Here is an 18,717-nt window from a genome sequence, read left to right on the forward strand (position 1 = left end):
AGCCCGAAAGCCACAGCAATGCTGGGCAGGCCCTGGAGAGTTCAGCTGAGAATTACCGGGGAGTCGCTGCCGGGCCAGAGGGCACCCCGCTGCTGAGCCCGAAAGCCGCAGCAATGCTGGGCAGGCCCTGCAGAGTTCAGCTGAGAATTACCGGAGAGTCGCTGTCGGGCCAGAGGGTACCCCGCTGCTGAGCCCGAAAGCCGCAGCAATGCTGGGCAGGCCCTGCAGAGTTCAGCTGAGAATTACCGGCGAGTCACTGCCGGGCCAGAAGGCACCCCGCTGCTGAGCCCGAAAGCCGCAGCAATGCTGGGCAGGCCCTGCAGAGTTCAGCTGAGAATTACCAGGGAGTCGCTGCCGGGCCAGAGGGTACCCCGCTGCTGAGCCCGAAAGCTGCAGCAATGCTGGGCAGGCCCTGCAGAGTTCAGCTGAGAATTACCGGGGAGTCGCTGCCGGGCCAGAGCACCCCGCTGCTGAGCCCGAAAGCGGCAGCAATGCTGGGCAGGCCCTGCAGAGTTCAGCTGAGAATTACCGGGGAGTCGCTGCCGGGCCAGAGGGTACCCCGCTGCTGAGCCCGAAAGCCGCAGCAATGCTGGGCAGGCCCTGCAGAGTTCAGCTGAGAATTACCGGAGAGTCACTGCCGGGCCAGAGGGCGTCCCGCTGCTGAGCCCGAAAGCGGCAGCAATGCTGGGCAGGCCCTGCAGAGTTCAGCTGAGAATTACCGGGGAGTCGCTGCCGGGCCAGAGGGTACCCCGCTGCTGAGCCCGAAAGCCGCAGCAATGCTGGGCAGGCTCTGCAGAGTTCAGCTGAGAATTACCGGCGAGTCACTGCCGGGCCAGAGGGCACCCCGCTGCTGAGCCCGAAAGCCGCAGCAATGCTGGGCAGGCCCTGCAGAGTTCAGCTGAGAATTACCGGGGAGTCGCTGCCGGGCCAGAGGGCACCCCGCTGCTGAGCCCGAAAGCCGCAGCAATGCTGGGCAGGCGCTGCAGAGTTCAGCTGAGAATTACCGGAGAGTCGCTGCCGGGCCAGAGGGTACCCCGCTGCTGAGCCCGAAAGCCGCAGCAATGCTGGGCAGGCCCTGCAGAGTTCAGCTGAGAATTACCGGGGAGTCGCTGCCGGGCCAGAGGGCACCCTGCTGCTGAGCCCGAAAGCCGCAGCAATGCTGGGCAGGCCCTGCACAGAGTTTCGTCCCGGGCTCCTGTTTCCCCGCAGTGAATCTCATGCAGAAGCCAAGGTCCCTGCTCTGGATGTTTGCCACCAGGCCGGCAGTCACTGGAGTTGTCTAGAAACGCTCAGCTCCCATCTGCTCCCTTCCCGCCTTCCCAACCTCCTTCCTCCCCAGACAGCTGAACCCCAGGCAGACAAAACGCGCGGCGCACGGGCAACGGCGAGAATCGACGGGAAGTTCAGAGTGCAGAGCCAGCGCTTGCAGCAAAGCCCCTGGCGATCGCAGGCACGCTCTGGGGGGTTGCTGGCTGGGAGCTGAGCCCGGGATTTAGGGAGGGGTGACCCACTGGGGGGATTTGATCAGCACAAAGAATAACCTTTTCTATGGCTGGAGAGAGCAAATGGCCTCTCCTGGGCAGCGCAGGGCGATTTCCACCAGAGCTTTTCTCAAGGCAACATCTGCTCCGGGGGAAGCAGGTTCACTCTGCCTGGGGCAGCTCAATCCCGCTGGGGCCAAGGGAATCTGGGCTGCGCAGCCAGGGAGCGGAGCCCCGAAGGGAGGGCTGGAGGGGCAGCGAATGCCAGGCTAAGTGGGGGGACCCAGCTCTGCCTCATGTAACCAGGCCAGCCAGAAACCCTTTCCCAGCCCCTACCAGCTGAGAGACACGAATGAGCTGCCCAGACTATGCAGCCGGAGAAGGGGCACCCAGCATGGCGGCTACTTTGTCCTCGGCCCGGCACGGGGAGCACAAGCTAGTCCCAGGGGTGGCCCAGCAGAGACCCAAGGACTCACCCAACTAGACAGGCCGGCTCTCCCCACCCCACCCCCGGGAGCAGGTTTATGGGTTTTCCTGCCTCACCCTCGCCCAGGGCGCGGCACCTGCCTGGATCACGGATGGTTTTTACTAAGCAGAAGATCATAACTTTCCTCCCAAGGGCAGTTGTGGCCTCCGCTCTTCCAGCCTCTCCTGCCGCTAGCTCTGGCTTTTCACCTCCCTGCCCACCCCAGGGAGTCGAGGCTGAGCCCTCCCAGGAGCAGGAGTCGGACCCAGCCCCGGCCGTCCTCCCAAGAAGCCCGAGGAAGAAGTAGCGCCACAGAGGAATGGCTTTCATCAACGCTACAGAGCAGCTGGAGAACGATTTAGAGACGAGACAAACTGGCAACGCCGCTCTCTGACCCCTGTAACTGGCAGGGAGAGTCGCTAGCTCTGTCCCGTCTCACCTGGACACTTAATTCCTCGCTAGAGACACCGAAAAGTCACTAACTCGAGGGAGAACATTGCTAAGTTGGCAACAGGGTTTACGGAAGAGCCCAACACCCGAGGATGAATTTGGGGGAGATTCTCTCTGGAAAAGCAGCGTCTCCTCCAGGGCCAAGTGGGGGAAAGCAAGCAGGGGGCTCCCCCTGCACAGTGAGGTCCCCCCGGCCCCACAACAGACGCACCTGATATGGGATCCCTCCCACCAGGGGCGATTTGCACCCATCACCAACTGGGCATGTTCATTGCATGTCTCTGTTATCCTGAGACCAGTGTGAGACAGCCCAGCGCTGCCCAGCAACCCTACAATAACAACCCAGCCTGTCTATAGCCCCAGCGCTGCCCAGCAACCCTACAATAACAACCCACCTGTCCACAGCCTCAGTGCTCCCCAGCAACCTTACAACAACAACCCAGCCTGTCCACAGCCCAGCGCTGCCCAGCAACCCACAATAACAACCCAGCCTGTCCACAGTCCAGCGCTGCCCAGTAACCCTACAATAACAACCCAGCCTGTCTATAGCCCAGCGCTGCCCAGCAACCCTACAATAACAACCCAGCCTGTCCACAGCCCAGCGCTGCCCAGCAACCCACAATAACAACCCATCCTGTCCACAGCCCCAGCGCTGCCCAGCAACCCTACAATAACAACCCACCTGTCCACAGCCTCAGTGCTCCCCAGCAACCTTACAACAACAACCCAGCCTGTCCACAGCCCAGCGCTGCCCAGCAACCCCACAATAACAACCCAGCCTGTCCACAGCCCAGCGCAGCCAAGCAACCCCACAATAACAACCCAGCCTGTCTATAGCCCCAGCGCTGCCCAGCAACCCTACAATAACAACCCAGCCTGTCCACAGCCCAGCGCTGCCCAGCAACCCACAATAACAACCCAGCCTGTCCACAGCCCCAGCGCTGCCCAGCAACCCCACAACAAGAACCCAGCCTGTCCACAGCCCAGCGCTGCCCAGCAACCCCACAACAACAACCCAGCCTGTCCACAGCCCAGCACTGCCCAGTAACCCTACAATAACAACCCAGCCTGTCCACAGCCCAGCGCTGCCCAGCAACCCTACAATAACAACCCAGCCTGTCCACAGCCCAGCGCTGCCCAGCAACCCTACAACAACAACCCAGCCTGTCCACAGCCCAGCACTGCCCAGCAACCCCACAACAACAACCCAGCCTGTCCACAGCCCAGCACTGCCCAGTAACCCTACAATAACAACCCAGCCTGTCCACAGCCCAGCGCTGCCCAGCAACCCACAATAACAACCCAGCCTGTCCACAGCCCCAGCGCTGCCCAGCAACCCTACAATAACAACCCACCTGTCCACAGCCTCAGTGCTCCCCAGCAACCCTACAATAACAACCCAGCCTGTCCACAGCCCAGCGCTGCCCAGCAACCCTACAATAACAACCCAGCTTGTCCACAGCCCAGCGATGCCCAGCAACCCTACAATAACAACCCAGCCTGTCCACAGCCCAGCGCTGCCCAGCAACCCTACAATAACAACCCAGCCTGTCTATAGCCCCAGCGCTGCCCAGCAACCCTACAATAACAACCCAGCCTGTCCACAGCCCCAGCGCTGCCCAGCAACCTTTTAATAATAATAACCCAGCCTGCCTACAGCCCCCCCACTGCCCAGCAACCCTACAATAACAATCCAGCCTGTCCACAGCCCAGCGCTCCCCAGCAACCCTACAATAACAACCCAGCCTGTCCACAGCCCCAGCGCTGCCCAGCAACCCTACAATAACAACCCAGACTGTCCACAGCCCCAGCGCTGCCCAGCAACCCTACAATAACAACCCAGCCTGTCCACAGCCCAGTGCTGCCCAGCAATCCTACAATAACAACCCAGCCTGTCCACAGCCCAGCGCTCCCCGGCAACCCTACAATAACAAGCCAGCCTGTCCACAGCCCCAGCGCTGCCCAGCAACCCTACAATAACAACCCAGCCTGCCTACAGCCCCAGCGCTGCCCAGCAACCCTACAATAACAACCCAGCCTGTACACAGCCCAGCGCTGCCCAACAACCCTACAATAACAACCCAGCCTGTCCACAGCCCAGCGCTGCCCAGCAACTCTACAATAACAACCCAGCCTGTCCACAGTCCCAGCGCTGCCCAGCAACCCTACAATAAGAACCCAGCCTGTCCACAGTCCCAGCGCTGCCCAGCAACCCTACAATAAGAACCCAGCCTGTCCACAGCCCCAGCGCTGTCCAGCAACCCTACAATAACAACCCAGCCTGCCCACGGCCTCAGTGCTCCCCAGCAACCCTACAATAACAACCCAGCCTGTCTACAGCCCCAGCGCTGTCCAGCAACCCTACAATAACAACCCAGCCTGTCCACAGCCCAGCGCTGCCCAGCAACTCTACAATAACAACCCAACCTGTCCACAGTCCCAGCGCTGCCCAGCAACCCTACAATAACAACCCAGCCTGTCCACAGCCCCAGCGCTGTCCAGCAACCCTACAATAACAACCCAGCCTGTCCACAGACCCAGCGCTCCCCAGCAACCCTACAATAACAACCCAGACTGTCCACAGACCCAGCGCTCCCCAGCAACCCTACAATAACAACCCAGCCTGTCCACAGCCCAGCGCTTCCCAGCAACTCTACAATAACAACCCAGCCTGTCCACAGTCCCAGCGCTGCCCAGCAACTCTACAATAACAACCCAGCCTGTCCACAGTCCCAGCGCTGCCCAGCAACCCTACAACAACCCAGCCTGTCCACAGCCCCAGCGCTGTCCAGCAACCCTACAATAACAACCCAGCATGTCCACAGCCCCAGCGCTCCCCAGCAACCCTACAATAACAACCCAGACTGTCCACAGACCCAGCGCTCCCCAGCAACCCTACAATAACAACCCAGCCTGTACACAGCCCAGCGCTGCCCAGCAACTCTACAATAACAACCCAGCCTGTCCACAGTCCCAGCGCTGCCCAGCAACCCTACAATAACAACCCAGCCTGTCCACAGCCCCAGCGCTGTCCAGCAACCCTACAATAACAACCCAGCCTGTCTACAGCCCCAGCGCTGCCCAACAACCCTACAATAACAACCCAGCCTGTCCACAGCCCAGCGCTGTCCAGCAACTCTACAATAACAACCCAGCCTGTCCACAGTCCCAGCGCTGCCCAGCAACCCTACAATAACAACCCAGCCTGTCCACAGCCCCAGCGCTGTCCAGCAACCCTACAATAACAACCCAGCCTGCCCACGGCTTCAGTGCTCCCCAGCAACCCTACAATAACAACCCAGCCTGTCCACAGCCCAGCGCTGCCCAGCAACCCTACAATAACAACCCAGCCTGTCTACAGCCCCAGCGCTGCCCAGCAACCCTACAATAACAACCCAGCCTGTCCCCAGCCCCAGCGCTCCCCAGCAACCCAAGAATAACAACCCAACCTGTCTACAGCCCAGCGCTGTCTTTCGCCCCGTCAAACTTCCCCCCCTTCAAGTTTGGGGTGCAAGGGCTAGGGCTGCTGCTGCTGCATGATGGGGGGCCCTCAGCGGGGTGAGGAGCAGGACTTTGCCCCAGGGCAGCACTAGGGGCTGGGCTGCAGGGAGCAGGAGGGGGCAGCAGGGGGCTCTCCCTGGGCAGTCAGGGCTCCCCATTGCCCCAGGGCGGTGCTAGGGGCTGGGCTGCGGGGGGTGGGGCAGGGGCAGCTGGGGGCTCTCCCCGGGCAGTCAGGGCTCCCCATTGCCCCAGGGCGGCGCTAGGGGCTGTAGGGAGCGGGGGGGCAGCAGGGGGCTCTGCCCGGGCAGTCAGGGCTCCCCATGGCCCCAGGGCAGCGCTAGGGGCTGGGCTGCAGGGAGCAGGGGGGCAGCAGGGGGCTCTGCCCGGGCAGTCAGGGCTCCCCATTGCCCCAGGGCGGCGCTAGGGGCTGGGCTGCAGGGGGAGGGGCAGGGGCAGCAGGGGGCTCTGCCCGGGCAGTCAGGACTCACCCCATTGCCCCAGGGCGGCGCTAGGGGCTGGGCTGCAGGGGGAGGGGTGGGGGGCAGCAGGGGGCTCTGCCCGGGCAGTCAGGGCTCCCATTGCCCCGGGGCAGCGCTAGGGGCTGGGCTGCAGGGGGTGGGACGGGGGCAGCAGGGGGCTCTGCCCGGGCAGTCAGGGCTCCCCATTGCCCCAGGGCGGCGCTAGGGGCTGGGCTGCAGGGGGAGGGGGGCAGCAGGGGGGGGCTGTCCTCCTGCAGTCAGGGCTCCCCATTGCCCCGGGGCGGCGCTAGGGGCTGGGCTGCAGGGAGCGAGGGGGGGCAGCAGGGGGTGCTGTCCCCGGGCAGTCGGGGCTCCCCATTGCCCCAGGGCGGCGCTAGGAGCTGGCCTGGGAGCAGCGGCACCCCAGGCTGGAGGAGATGGAGGGGGGGCGTCTCACACACACTGACCCTGGGACAGGGCCTGGTTCTGACCTTGCTGCCGGGATCCCCCTCCCGCGCTGCCCCCGCTCCCCGACTCACCCTGCCCTGATTGGCTCGGGGCTGGCAGCTGCGGGGACAGGTCTGCGCAGACACAGACAGAGAGAAGTTGGCAGAGAGGCGTGTGCCCTGGGGCAGAACCAAGAGAAATTGGCAACTCGGGGCCTCCCGTCCCAGTGCCTGACACCCACCAGAGCCCGGATCTCCCTTCCCCTACCAGGATGCTGCTCCCTCTGCTGCTCCCCTGGGCATGGGGGGCCCTGGCCGGTGAGTGGGGCCCCCCCTGCCCTTTTTGCTACTGGGGTGGGGTGGGGATGGTGTAAAGCCATGGCCGGGAGGGAGGTGAGCACCACACGGGGCTAGTGACCCTTGCTGGGGTGAAGGTGAGGGGGGAGGCAGGTTAGGGGTCAGCACGGAGACGCTGGAGCCCAGCAGACTCGTTAATCTCTCCCCACCCGCTTTGTTCTCCACTTGTTTTCTCTTACTTCCTGCCCCGCAGCCTCCCCTCCTCTCCCCCCAGGGATCATCACCCTCCGGGTGCTCCTCACCTCCCAGTTCCACAGCGCCAGCTCCACAGACACGGTGGGGACGGCCCTGCTGGGCGACCTGGAGACCCACTCCCTGGCCTGCGGCACCTGCGAGATCCGCTTCCTGCAGCCCTGGGCCCAGCAGGGCCTGACCCCGAAGCAGTGGGGGGACCTGGAGCTGCTGATCCATCACTACCTATTCAACTTCAACCGGACTGTGAACACAATGGCCAAGCAGCAGAGACCGGGCTGTGAGTATGGAGCGGTTTGAGGGGATCCCCCACCCCACAACCTGGGGTGCTGAGAACTGACACTTAGTGTGTCACTGGGGGCAAGACAGCCAGTCCCTGGCCCTTGGGCTGATTGGAGCCGGCATCCCCGAGGGGAAACACCCGTGTCCCATTCTCCACCCGAGTCAGCCAGCCAGGTCTGGGCCAGACTGTAGCCTGCACTCCCTAGAGGGGAAGGGCCCCGTGTCCCGCTCCCTGAGCCGAGGATCCTGGTCTTTCCTGACATACCCTGAGCCTTGGAAAGCAGGTCATTTGGGTGGGGGTCTGTATCTCAGCAACCCCGTGACCAAAGGACTCCAAATTTGCACCAGAAGCTCTGCCTCAGGCCCCGATGTAACACAGCGATTTTCAAGCCAATCTGACTATGCACATGAACCTCAGAGCACTTTGAACAATCAATTTTAAACAAACTGTAACTTACCCTTAACTCCAGCCGGGGCCACCCCACAATCCTGCCGCCATCTTGTGGCCAAACATCCTCATTGCACCTGTCATGGACCTTTATTGCCCCGTCTCTCTGGGTATGTCTACACTACAGGATAAATTCGAATTAGCTTAAACCGATTTTATAAAACAGATATTATAAAGTCGATTGTGCGCGTCCACACTAGGCACATTAATTTGGTGGTGTGCATCCATGGTCCGAGGCTAGCGTCGAATTCTGGAGCGGTGCACTGTGGGTAGCTACTGTAAAATAATGAGGCCAATAACGTCGATTTGCGTCCACACTAACCCTAAATCGATATAGTAATATCGATTTTAGCGTTACTCCTCTCGTTTTGTAGGAGTACAGAAATCGATTTAAAGAGCCCTTTAAATCAATATAAAGAGCCGTGTAGTGTGGATGGGTGCAGCGTTAAATCGATTTAACGCTGTTAAAATCGGTTTAACAGCGTAGTGTGGACCAGGCCTCTATTTCTGCCCCCCCCCCAGTGACCTCTGGACCCCCATCATCATCCCCCTGCCCCTCCTGTCCCAGACCCCTTTGTTATCCAGGGCTCCCTTGGCTGCGAGCTGAGCCCCAACGGCACCTCAAGGGGATTCTATGACACTGCGGGGAATGGCGAGGACATCGTGAGCTTCGACGTGGACATGGGCACCTGGGTCGCTCGGTCGGAGGATAAGCTGGCATTCAACGCCCGGGACCTTCTCAACTGGGATAAGAGCGCGTCCACCAGGCTTCAGTTTTTTTTTAGAATAACTTGCATCTATCTGCTCAATAACTTTGCCCAGTATGGGAGAGAGTCTCTGGAGAGGCAAGGTGAGGCTGGTCACCACTTCCCGCTCACTGAGATGCAGCCATCTCTGGGGTGGGGCAGGGGGCTGTTTGTACAGGGACCCCTTGCCTGGTGTACAAATGCAGCTATAGCTGGGGTGCAGCGCAATAGCCGTTCATAGCCGCACTGCACAGCAGTTTAGGACAGGAAGTGAAAGGGGATCTGTCACTACTGGTAACAGCAGGGGATAGAATTGGGGTCTGGCCAGAAGAGCGGGGCCAACGCCTGACCCCGGGGAGCGGAGCTGGGCTTGGCTAGTGAGTCCCTGAGGCTCAGGCTGAATCGTCCCCTCTCCCCCACCCCGTCTCTCTCCTCCTTTCTCAGAGCGGCCGGTCGCCGTGGTGTTTGCCCGAGCGCCTCCCCCAGCCGGGACCCCCGCGCCGGTACTGCTGGTTTGCCGGGTCACCGGTTTCTACCCCCGGCCCATCCGCGTGGCCTGGCTGCAGGACGGGGAGGAGGTGGCACCGGGCTGGTGGCTGAACTCCAGCGGGATCCTGCCCAACGCGGACCTGACCTACCAGCTGCACAGCTCCCTGGCCGTGGAGCCAGGCGCCGGGCACAGCTACGCCTGCCGGGTGCAGCACAGCAGCCTGGGGGGCCAGAGCCTGCTGATCCCCTGGGGTAGGTGCACGTCCTCGGGGGGGGGGGCGGTCGTGGGCTCTGGGGGCTTTTCTTGCACGTCCTGAGTGGGACGCGGGTGGGCCCAGGCAGCGGGATTGCGGTGGAGGGAGGCAGAAGGGGAGAGTTGGGCAATGGATCGGGGGAGCAGGATGGAGGAGCTGAGGGGGACGGGACAGGACTGGGACTGAGGGAGCAGGGTGGGGGCTAAGGGGAGTGCGAATGGGACGGGGTGGAGAGATCTGTGTGGAGTATCCCTGTTCCCACTGTGTCACCCCCTGTTTTACAGAGCAGAGCAGGCCCTGGGGCCCCGGCCTGGCCGTGGGCATCACCCTGGGGGTTCTGGCCATAGCCGCCGTGGCCGTGGTGCTGTGGTGGACCAGACGCAGGTCAGTCCGCCTCTCTCTGGGGTGAGGTGGGGGTGGGGGGGCTGTTACACCCCCTAACCCATCCCCTCTGCTCTCTCCTTCCAGGAGCTACCAGGACGTTAGTCCAGGGGAGTCCAGGGCCTCAGGGGGCAGCACCAGCCCAGGCGTGGGGATCGGCCCCTCTCCTGGGGACATGGAACTCAGGGCTGGGTCTGTGCCTGGCTCCAGAGCTGAGAGCCCCAAGGGCAGGACTGGATCGGGGCCCTGGGAGATTGGGGCCCTGGATGGGGGGTGGGGGGATTCTCCTCCCTCTGGGATGTTCGGGGCACGTTGGACACTTGGGGGCACTGTGGGATTGCTGGGATCCAGGATCCGCAGGGAGCCGGCAAGGGCCTGTGCCCTTCAATAAACCCTTCAGGGAGGGGCTGCCCAGCGGGCCCCCCCGGGGCTGTAGGAGCCAGGCCTGGGTGCAGGGGTCAGGCCCAGCTACGTACATAAAGGGGGTGGGCACGGCTGGGGTGTGGGAACCAGGACGCCTGGGTTCTATCCCTGGCACTGGGAGGGGAGTGGGGTCTAGTCAGGGGCAGCACTCGTCTCCAGCATCACCAGGATCTGGAAAGTCCAGTCTCCGTTCTGGAGCAGCTCCGTGGCCACCACCCCGGCCGTCTGCTCCTGCCCGTTCTTCAGCCACTTGATCTCGATCCCCCTGGGGTAAAACCCCGTCACGGAGCAAACCAGCAGGTGGGGGTGGGGCTTGGACTCCGATTTCGTGGGGGAAACTTTCACCTTGGGCTGACCTGGGGGGTCGGAGAAGGGTGGGAAAGGGCCAGAGACAGAATGGGGCCCTGTTCTCATCCCCCTGCCCCCCCATGCCCTGGTGTGGAGGCAGGGCCTACAGTGGGGGGAGGGGGGCAGGAGCAGGCAGTTTGGTGGCTGAAGAAGCCTGGCTCCCAGCCCCCCTGCTCTAACCCACTAGACCAGGTGGGCAAACTATGGCCCAGGGGCTGCATCTGGCTCCTCAGACCTTTGAATCCGGCCTTCGAGCTCCTGCAGGGGAGCGTGTGCCGTGCTCCCGCGCGGCTCCCAGAAGCGGCAGCACGTCCTCCCTCCAGCTCCTACGTGTGGGGCCAGCCGGGGGCTCCGCACGCTGCCCCCACCCCAAGCACTGCTCCTGCAGCTCCCAGTGGCCGGCAACTGCAGCCATTGGGAGCTGCAGGGACGGTGCCTGTGGACGGGGCAGCGCGCAGAGCCTCCTGGCTGCGCCTCCACGTAGGAACCGGAGAGAGGACATGCCGAGCTTCCAGGAGCTGCTGGAGGTAAGTGCTGCCCGGAGCCTGCACCCCGCCCCCCTGCCATGCTCCAACCCCCTGCTGCAGCCCTGATCCCCCTCCCTCTCTCCAAACCCCTCAGTCCCATCCTCTGGCCCCCCAGAGCCCGCCCCCCAAGTCAGAGCCCTCACCTCCCCACCTGCACCCCAATCCCCTGCCTCAGCCCTGAACCCCCTCCCTCTCTCCAAACCCCTCAGTCCCATCCTCTGGCCCCCCAGAGCCCGCCCCCCAAGTCAGAGCCCTCACCTCCCCACCTGCACCCCAATCCCCTGCCTCAGCCCTGAGCCCCCTCCCTCTCTCCAAACCCCTCAGTCCCATCCTCTGGCCCCCCAGAGCCCGCCCCCCAAGTCAGAGCCCTCACCTCCCCACCTGCACCCCAATCCCCTGCCTCAGCCCTGAGCCCCCTCCCTCTCTCCAAACCCCTCAGTCCCATCCTCCGGCCCCCCAGAGCCCGCCCCCCCAAGTCAGAGCCCTCACCTCCCCACCTGCACCCCAATCCCCTGCCCCAACCCTGATCCCCCTCCCTCTCTCCAAACCCCTCAGTCCCATCCTCCGGCCCCCCAGAGCCTGCCCCCCAAGTCAGAGCCCTCACCTCCCCACCTGCACCCCAATCCCCTGCCCCAGCCCTGATCCCCCTCCCTCTCTCCAAACCCCTCGGTCCTACCCTGCGGCCCCCCAGAGCCCGCCCCCCAAGTCAGAGCCCTCACCTCCCCACCTGCACCCCAATCCCCTGCCCCAACCCAGAGCCCCCTCCCGCACCCTGAACTCCTAATTTCTGGCCCCACTCAAGAGCCCACCCCCCCCCAGCTGGAGCCCTCACCCCTCCCACATCCTAACCCCCGATTTCGTGAGCATTCATGGCCCGCCAGACAATTTTCATAACCAGCTGTGGCCATCGAGCCAAAAAGTTCACCCAACCCTGCACTAGACTCCACTCCCCTTCCAATAGCAGGGATAGAACCCAGGCGTCCTGGCTCCCAGTTGTAAGGTCTGAGACCATTTTCTGCAGCCACATTAGCACAGCAGCGCTAGAGAGAGGAGAGATCGGCGGTTAAGAAGGCTCCTGTACTAATAGGATCTATCATCACCAGATACAGAAACAGATCTCAAGCTGGTTAAAGAAAACTTTGTGTGGTGGCATCTGTCTGGCCAGAAGTCACTTACCAAGGGTTGTGGGTGTGAAATCTCTACCTCTTTCCTGTTTTGCCTGTACGGTCCCCACATCTCTAGTGTTTACCTGTCTGGTCTCTGTCTGGTTCTTCCATTGTTCCTGTCACTGCAGAATTAATTCTGCCAGTTGAAATCAGCTACGGCGGAGGGGTGTGACTGGGCAGAGAATTGCTTTGCAATATGTTAGGGTTGGTCAAAGAATTATTTTGTAAGGCTTGAGTACAATGGCTGGTTACGGTGCAGCTAAGCAGGACACAAGCTTCTCTGTATAAACTGGGTCCAAAGGAAGTTCTTTGGAATCAACTCCAGGACATGGCCCCAGATCAGGGCTGCCAGAGCTCAACTCTCTGCCCAGGGCCGCCCCTAGGGGGGTGCAGGGCCTGGGACACCCCCCCTCCGCCCCAGGCTGTGCCTCCTCTGCACCCCTCCTCCCAAACCCCCGCCCCGCCTACCCCCACTCCACCCTGATTCAATCAGCACTGGTTCTGCACCAGTCAGGTAACTCCCTTCTCATCATGTGTCAGTATATTTACACCTGCATCTGTCGTTTTCATGCCATGCAGCTGGAGAAGTGGGTTTTTACGCATGAAAGCTGATGCCCAAATCAATCTGTTAGTCTTTAAGGTGCCGCCGGACTCCTGGTTGTTCCAGGACAGACTCAGAGGCACTTACAGGGTGGGGGCAGCCCAGCGTGACACAACAAAGATCTGTCTAGCAGCTGGAGGAAAGTAAAACGGGGACAGTGACATCCCCATGTGGCCTCTCTCCTCCCCCCTCCCCCAGCTCAGCACCTGGAAGATCTTTTGGAAAACAAAGACTTTTAACTATGGAGACTGTGTGAGGAAGTGGGAATGTTCTTAATGTTTTCTCTGAATACTGTGTGGGTGCCTCAGTTTCCCCTTCACAGTTCGTAAGTCTCTAGGTGGTGGGATAAGGGGGTGGGATTGTTGCAGAGCCCTAGAGGGCAGGTGTGATGGTGTCTGCACAGAGAATGACCCACACTCTGTCTCCTGGCCACTGATGGCCTAGGCCCCTTCCCGTTAAGGTGCCAACGGAAGGGGTTGGGGACAAAGAGATCAGGTGGCCTCCTGGCCTGGGAAAGAGACAAAGGCCGAGGAGGGGCTGGAGGGTTTCAGTTTGGAGCTGGCTGGAGAAATGGAGGGGGGTCCAGCACCGGGGTCTGGGCTCCCCACCCCCCAAGATGGACCCGACTGAGGGGTCCTGTTGTCTGTATTTGAAAGCTCTGCTGTGGAATGTGTTCTTGTCGGCTAATAAACCTTCTGTGTTACTGGCTGGCTGAGAGTCACGTCTGACTGCGAAGTGGGGCTGCAGGACCCTCTGGCTTCCCCAGGATCCTGCCGGGGGGGGGGGGCTCGCTGTGGGAAGTGCACAAAGGGCCAGAGGATGCTGAATGCTCCAAGGAGAGACCCAGGAGGTGAAGCCGTGTGAGCTTCTTGCCCTGCAGACAGTCTGCTCCAAGGGAGAGGAGGCTCCCCAAAGTCCTGACTGGCTTGGTGGGGAGCAGTTCCAGAGCATCGCCTGGGGACCCCATGACAACTTTCATCTGGGGAGACTGGTCCTAGTGGAGAAGGAAATTCCCCCTTGTACTAAGACCTGTAAAGTGCCTGAACCAGCCAGTTAGGTGAGAAACTGCTTGATTCGAATCTTGCTGAGTCTGTAAAATTTAGACTGCAAATTTGTCTTTATTTCTTATGTAATCAACTTTGACTCCAATCTCTGCGTATAATCACTTACAATCTGGCTTTCTGTGGTTAATAAATCGGTGTTAGCTTTTACCTAAACCAGCGTGGTCTGGGGGAAGAGCTCAGAGAACCTCAGCTCAGGTTAACAAGGGGTGTCGGTCGCCTGTTCACTGCCCTTTGTCGACGTGGCGGACGAATTAACGATGTTGCAGTGTCGAAGGGCGTCTCGAACCGTGTCAGAGGCTGGAGTGCTGGGCTGCAAGGCTGGTGCCTGTCTGCATATGATGCATGAGTGGCTCTGGGTGCATTCATGCAGTTTAGCCGGGTGTAGGCTCCACATGCCGAGCACTCGGAGGGGTTTGCTGCTTGTCACCGGCCCAGCTCTGTGAGAGACAGCCCAGGCTGGAGAGCGAAGGGGGCACAGTGGTCCCACATTCCAGGTTGTGCCCCAGGATGGCTTGTTTACAGGCCATCAAGTACCTACAGGGGGAACAGAAATTGGATAATGGTTCTCCTCCATGTGCCAGACAAAGGCAGAACATGATCCAGTGGCTGGAAGTTGAAGATAGACAGATTCAGACTGGAGATAAGGGGTGAATGTTTCACAGGGTAAATAACCAGTGGAACAAATTCCCAGGGCAGTGGTGGATTCCCCACCCAGATGGTGTTTATCTCACGACTGTTTTTCTCCGTGATCTGCTTGTGGGGCAGGTCTCTGGCCTGCGCTGAACAGGGTCAGACTAGAGGGTCACAAGGGTCCTGTTAGGCCTAAATAAAAATATAGCAAACAAAACCAGGTATGCCAACCTGACCAAAGTCAGGCTAACAAAGGTTTGTGGGTAATTCCTGAGTGGAAAACACTGAGAAGCAGCAGCATGTCTCACAAGCGCTAAAAAAAAGTAAAATAAAAAAAAAAGCTGCATTCCTAGCTTAGTACCAAATGTGCAGTGTTAGGGCAGCTCCCTCAAAAAACTAATAAAAGCCCTAGCTTCCCAGCCTCCTTGTTTTCACTCCCTGGTTTTCTTCCTTGTTTGTTTTGAACTCCCCTACATTTCTAACTTTAGGCATGCATGTATAGTAAAGGTCTCTAGTTTCTAGTTGTTAGAAGAAGGGGGTGGGTTGCTCCAGTGAATAATTTATGACGCGATGGAACTGTCTATATAGGCTTATACTAAGATGTAAAGAGGGGGCTGGTTCTCTCGGGAGACGAGCTGCTCTCTATTGATGCGTGCACTTGTCAATAAAGAGCTTTTGATCGGACCTTGCTGGTGTTGCCTGTCTCTCTCGCGGTCAGACAACGAACTTTGCCGTCTGGGTTAAAGTCCCTAACAGTCCCTTCCAGCCTGGGGATCCAGGAGTCCGAAAGGGGCGTCTGGGGCAGGGGGCGTCTGGGGCAGGAGCCAGCCTTTCCTGGACAGGGGCAGCACCTTCATTCCCGAGACTGTCCACTGGGAGGCGCCCTTGCACCATCCGCTGGGCCCCCCTCTGCCCAGGGGTCTGTGCCCCTCGCCTGCATGCTGGCTTGCGAGGGGCAGAGTGGATCAGGCAGAGACAGCACCAAAAGGGTTAAATTAACCCAACTGCCTGGCATCTCCCCTGCTTCCCTTCACTCCTGCCCTGTCCATGCCTGATCCTGGCCCAGCTGCGGCTGCTGGGACCCTGTGTCCCCTCCTCTCCCCACTACACTCGGGGAAGGGGGCAGCTGAGCCCGATGCTGCCTGGCCCCTTGCCTGGGGGTGCCCCCCAGGGTGATGAGCAGCATCCGGGGGCTGGTGCTCGGAGCTGGGCAGGGAAGTTCTTGGTCTGGGTGATCTGGGCGAGTCTCCTCATTCATCCCCTTCCCTGTGGAGCAGCCCTGGGGGCTGGCTGCGTCCTACCTCGGGGCTGGGGCTCAGAGCTGGGCAGAGAAGTTCTTGGTCCGGGTGGGTTTCCCTGGCCCCTTCCCTGTGGAGCAGCCCTGGGGGCTGGTTGGGTCCCGGGGTGGGGGCTCAGAGCTGGGCAGAGAAGTTCTTGGTCTGGGTGATCTGGGCGAGTCTCCTCATTCATCCCCTTCCCTGTGGAGCAGCCCTGGGGGCTGGCTGCGTCCTACCTCGGGGCTGGGGCTCGGCTGGTGACGGTGCTGAGAACCCACCTGGCTCAGTGCACCCAGGAGCCGCAGGTGAGCAGACACTGGGACGTCCCCTCTGGGGAAGCGCAGCAGGAAAGCTGTGCCCAGCCCCGGACATGCTGTAGCCAGGCCCACAGGACGATGGAGGGGGAAGGGGGAATGGCGGGAGAGGTAAGTGGGGGCGTAACTTGTGTGGGTGGTTCCCAGGGGAATTGAATCCTCAACCTCTGGAACCTCAAGTGGGAGCTTCTACAGCCTGACCCAACAGAGCCACGTCCGTCAGCCTCCGTCAGCCACTTGACGGGACCGGGGAGCCGCAGTGCCCGCGGGGTTATGTGGAGTTACTGTTCTAGGGCCCCCCACTCCATTATCCGAGCCGTTAAGGAAGCTCTGGACTAGCACTGGAGCCAGGGCTGAGCCCTGGGGGACCCCGCTAGATACACCCTCCTGCTTGCTGAGTACGGACTTTCAAACAGTCGTGCACCCACATGGCTGTCATGTCATCTACCGGCGAGGCCCCCCCATTTCCCTGGTTGGCCTACGAGAACGTCCCGCGGGACTGGGTCTGAAGCCTGACTAAAATCAAGATCCATCACGTCTACTGCTTCCCGCCTGCCCGCCAGGCCAGTAACCCTGTCCAAGGAAGGAATGAGGCTGGTTTGGCATGATTTGTTCTTGACCAATCCAAGCTGGCTAGTCCTTCTAATTCTATTACCCCCAGGTGCTGACAAACTGATTGCTTGATAATTTGTTCCGGTACCTTTCCAGGTACCAATTTACGAGGACTGGTCTGTAATTCCCCAGGTCCCCTTTGTTCCTGTTTATAAAGACAGGTGCAAGGTTTGCCCTTCCCCAGTTCTGTGGGACCTCACCCCACCTACCCCAGTAGGTGTCCCCCAGACAGGGACAATGGGGGATACCAAAGGTTAACAATGGTACTTTCACCCGGCTCTGTGATGATCTCTTCATGCTCCGAAGGAAGATTGTAAAAATTGGAGCTGGAACCTGGTCTCCCCGAGTCCTGCTCTGTCTCTCACTCCTTTCCCATCTCTCTCTCTCCTGCTTCTTCCAGTTCGGCCCAAGGTGAAAGCTTCCCCCACGAAATCGGGGTCCGAGCCCCACCCCGACCTGCTGGTTTGTTCCGTGACAGGGTTTTACCCCGGGAGGATCGAGATCAAGTGGCTGAAGAACGGGCAGGAGCAGACGGCCGGGGTGGTGTCCACGGAGCTGCTCCAGAACGGAGACTGGACCTTCCAGATCCTGGTGATGCTGGAGATGAGCCTCCGGCACGGGGACGTCTACACCTGCCAGGTGGAGCACATCAGCCTGCAGGGCCCCATCGCCGTGCACTGGGTAAGAGCCTCTGGGTGTGGGGCAGCCCCTGAGCCTGCAGGGGCACCCCTTGGGGAATGGGCCTGGGTCAGAGCCCTGCCCCACCCCTGGGGGCAGAGAGCGCAAGGGGAAGGAAAGGCTCAGCTCAGCCTAAACCAGCTGTGCTCTTCTTTCCACAGAGGCACAGGCTGACTCTGCCGAGGCAAGACGGTGGCGGGGTCGGGGGCTCTGCGCTGCATGGTCCTGGGATTGCTCGTCTGCCTGGGGACTAAGAAAGATGAATGGCCCCGGGATGGGCCAGCAGCCTAGGAAACAAGTCCCCAGTGGGGGTTTCACTCGAATTTTGATTCACAGCAGTTTGCTTTAATTTTCCCTTCAGGCTCGAATCCAGTTTTCTGGTGACCCAGGAACTTCCTGCCCCTCTCTCAGCCCACGTCCAGGAAGTGTGGGGCTAATCCCAGCTCCTGGCTCCCCATGAACCTGAGTCAGACCATTCAGAGTCTGAGCTACAGTGTCCCTCCTGCCTCCCCTCCAGGTATCCTCGCTAGTCCCACACACTCCTGGCGGCAGGGAGCTGCAGACACAGTGTGAAGTGCCAGAAAATCAGTCAGTGCCCCTCTCGTTCCGAAACAAATCCACTTCCCCTTTTCAAAACCAAACTCACTTGAGAAACGCAGCAGAAATCGATGAACTCCTGACCCGGAATTCTGACACTTCCTTGTGCTACCCGCCGAGCTGCTGCCCTTTTCACTTAAACGTGCTACATTAAAAAGATGTTCTTAAAGTCTAGAACAGGCAGGGCACTTGAAAAGGAAACCTGTTTCTGTGCAGGCAGGGGTTAGGAGACCCCCGGCTGGTCATCGTGTATTGTGCTGTGATGGGCTGGGTCACAGAAAACCCCTTGGAAACTGCCAACTGATGTGCTGAGACTACCCCGAGCCTGTTTCCCTGGGCAGCTTGGGACTTCAGTGCCCTGCCTGGTTTGAGCCAGACCCGCTAGCCTGCTGCAAACCCAGACCCAGATCTGAACCACATCCCCTAAATGCTGCAGGCTTGACTGAAAACAGCTTAAGAAGTGCTCCTGTCTCCAACTCTTGGATGCCGAGCTCCCAGTGGAGTCCAAACATCAAATCAATCCGTTTAC

General features: G+C 60.4%; 2 protein-coding genes across 2 annotated transcripts; both read left to right on the forward strand.

Moving 5' to 3' along the window:
- The first annotated feature begins 7,074 nt into the window (after nt 1–7,074).
- On the forward strand, nt 7,075–10,342 carry LOC115643392 (antigen-presenting glycoprotein CD1d-like). The gene is made up of 6 exons (XM_030547382.1): nt 7,075–7,120; nt 7,353–7,631; nt 8,650–8,931; nt 9,272–9,568; nt 9,855–9,954; nt 10,039–10,342. The coding sequence occupies exons 1-6, from the start codon at nt 7,075–7,077 to the stop codon at nt 10,340–10,342; spliced, it is 1,308 nt and encodes a 435-aa protein (XP_030403242.1).
- An 880-nt stretch (nt 10,343–11,222) lies between these two features.
- Nucleotides 11,223–17,594, forward strand: LOC115643393 (HLA class II histocompatibility antigen, DP beta 1 chain-like; the record flags this gene model as incomplete). Its single annotated transcript, XM_030547383.1, has 4 exons — nt 11,223–11,249; nt 16,200–16,292; nt 17,220–17,226; nt 17,314–17,594. Coding segments are annotated over exons 1-4 (408 nt in total), but the record flags the coding sequence as incomplete, so codon positions are not given.
- Between the last annotated feature and the right edge of the window lie 1,123 nt (nt 17,595–18,717).

The sequence above is a fragment of the Gopherus evgoodei genome, unplaced genomic scaffold, assembly GCF_007399415.2.
Source record: "Gopherus evgoodei ecotype Sinaloan lineage unplaced genomic scaffold, rGopEvg1_v1.p scaffold_58_arrow_ctg1, whole genome shotgun sequence".
Lineage (NCBI taxonomy): Eukaryota > Metazoa > Chordata > Testudines > Testudinidae > Gopherus > Gopherus evgoodei.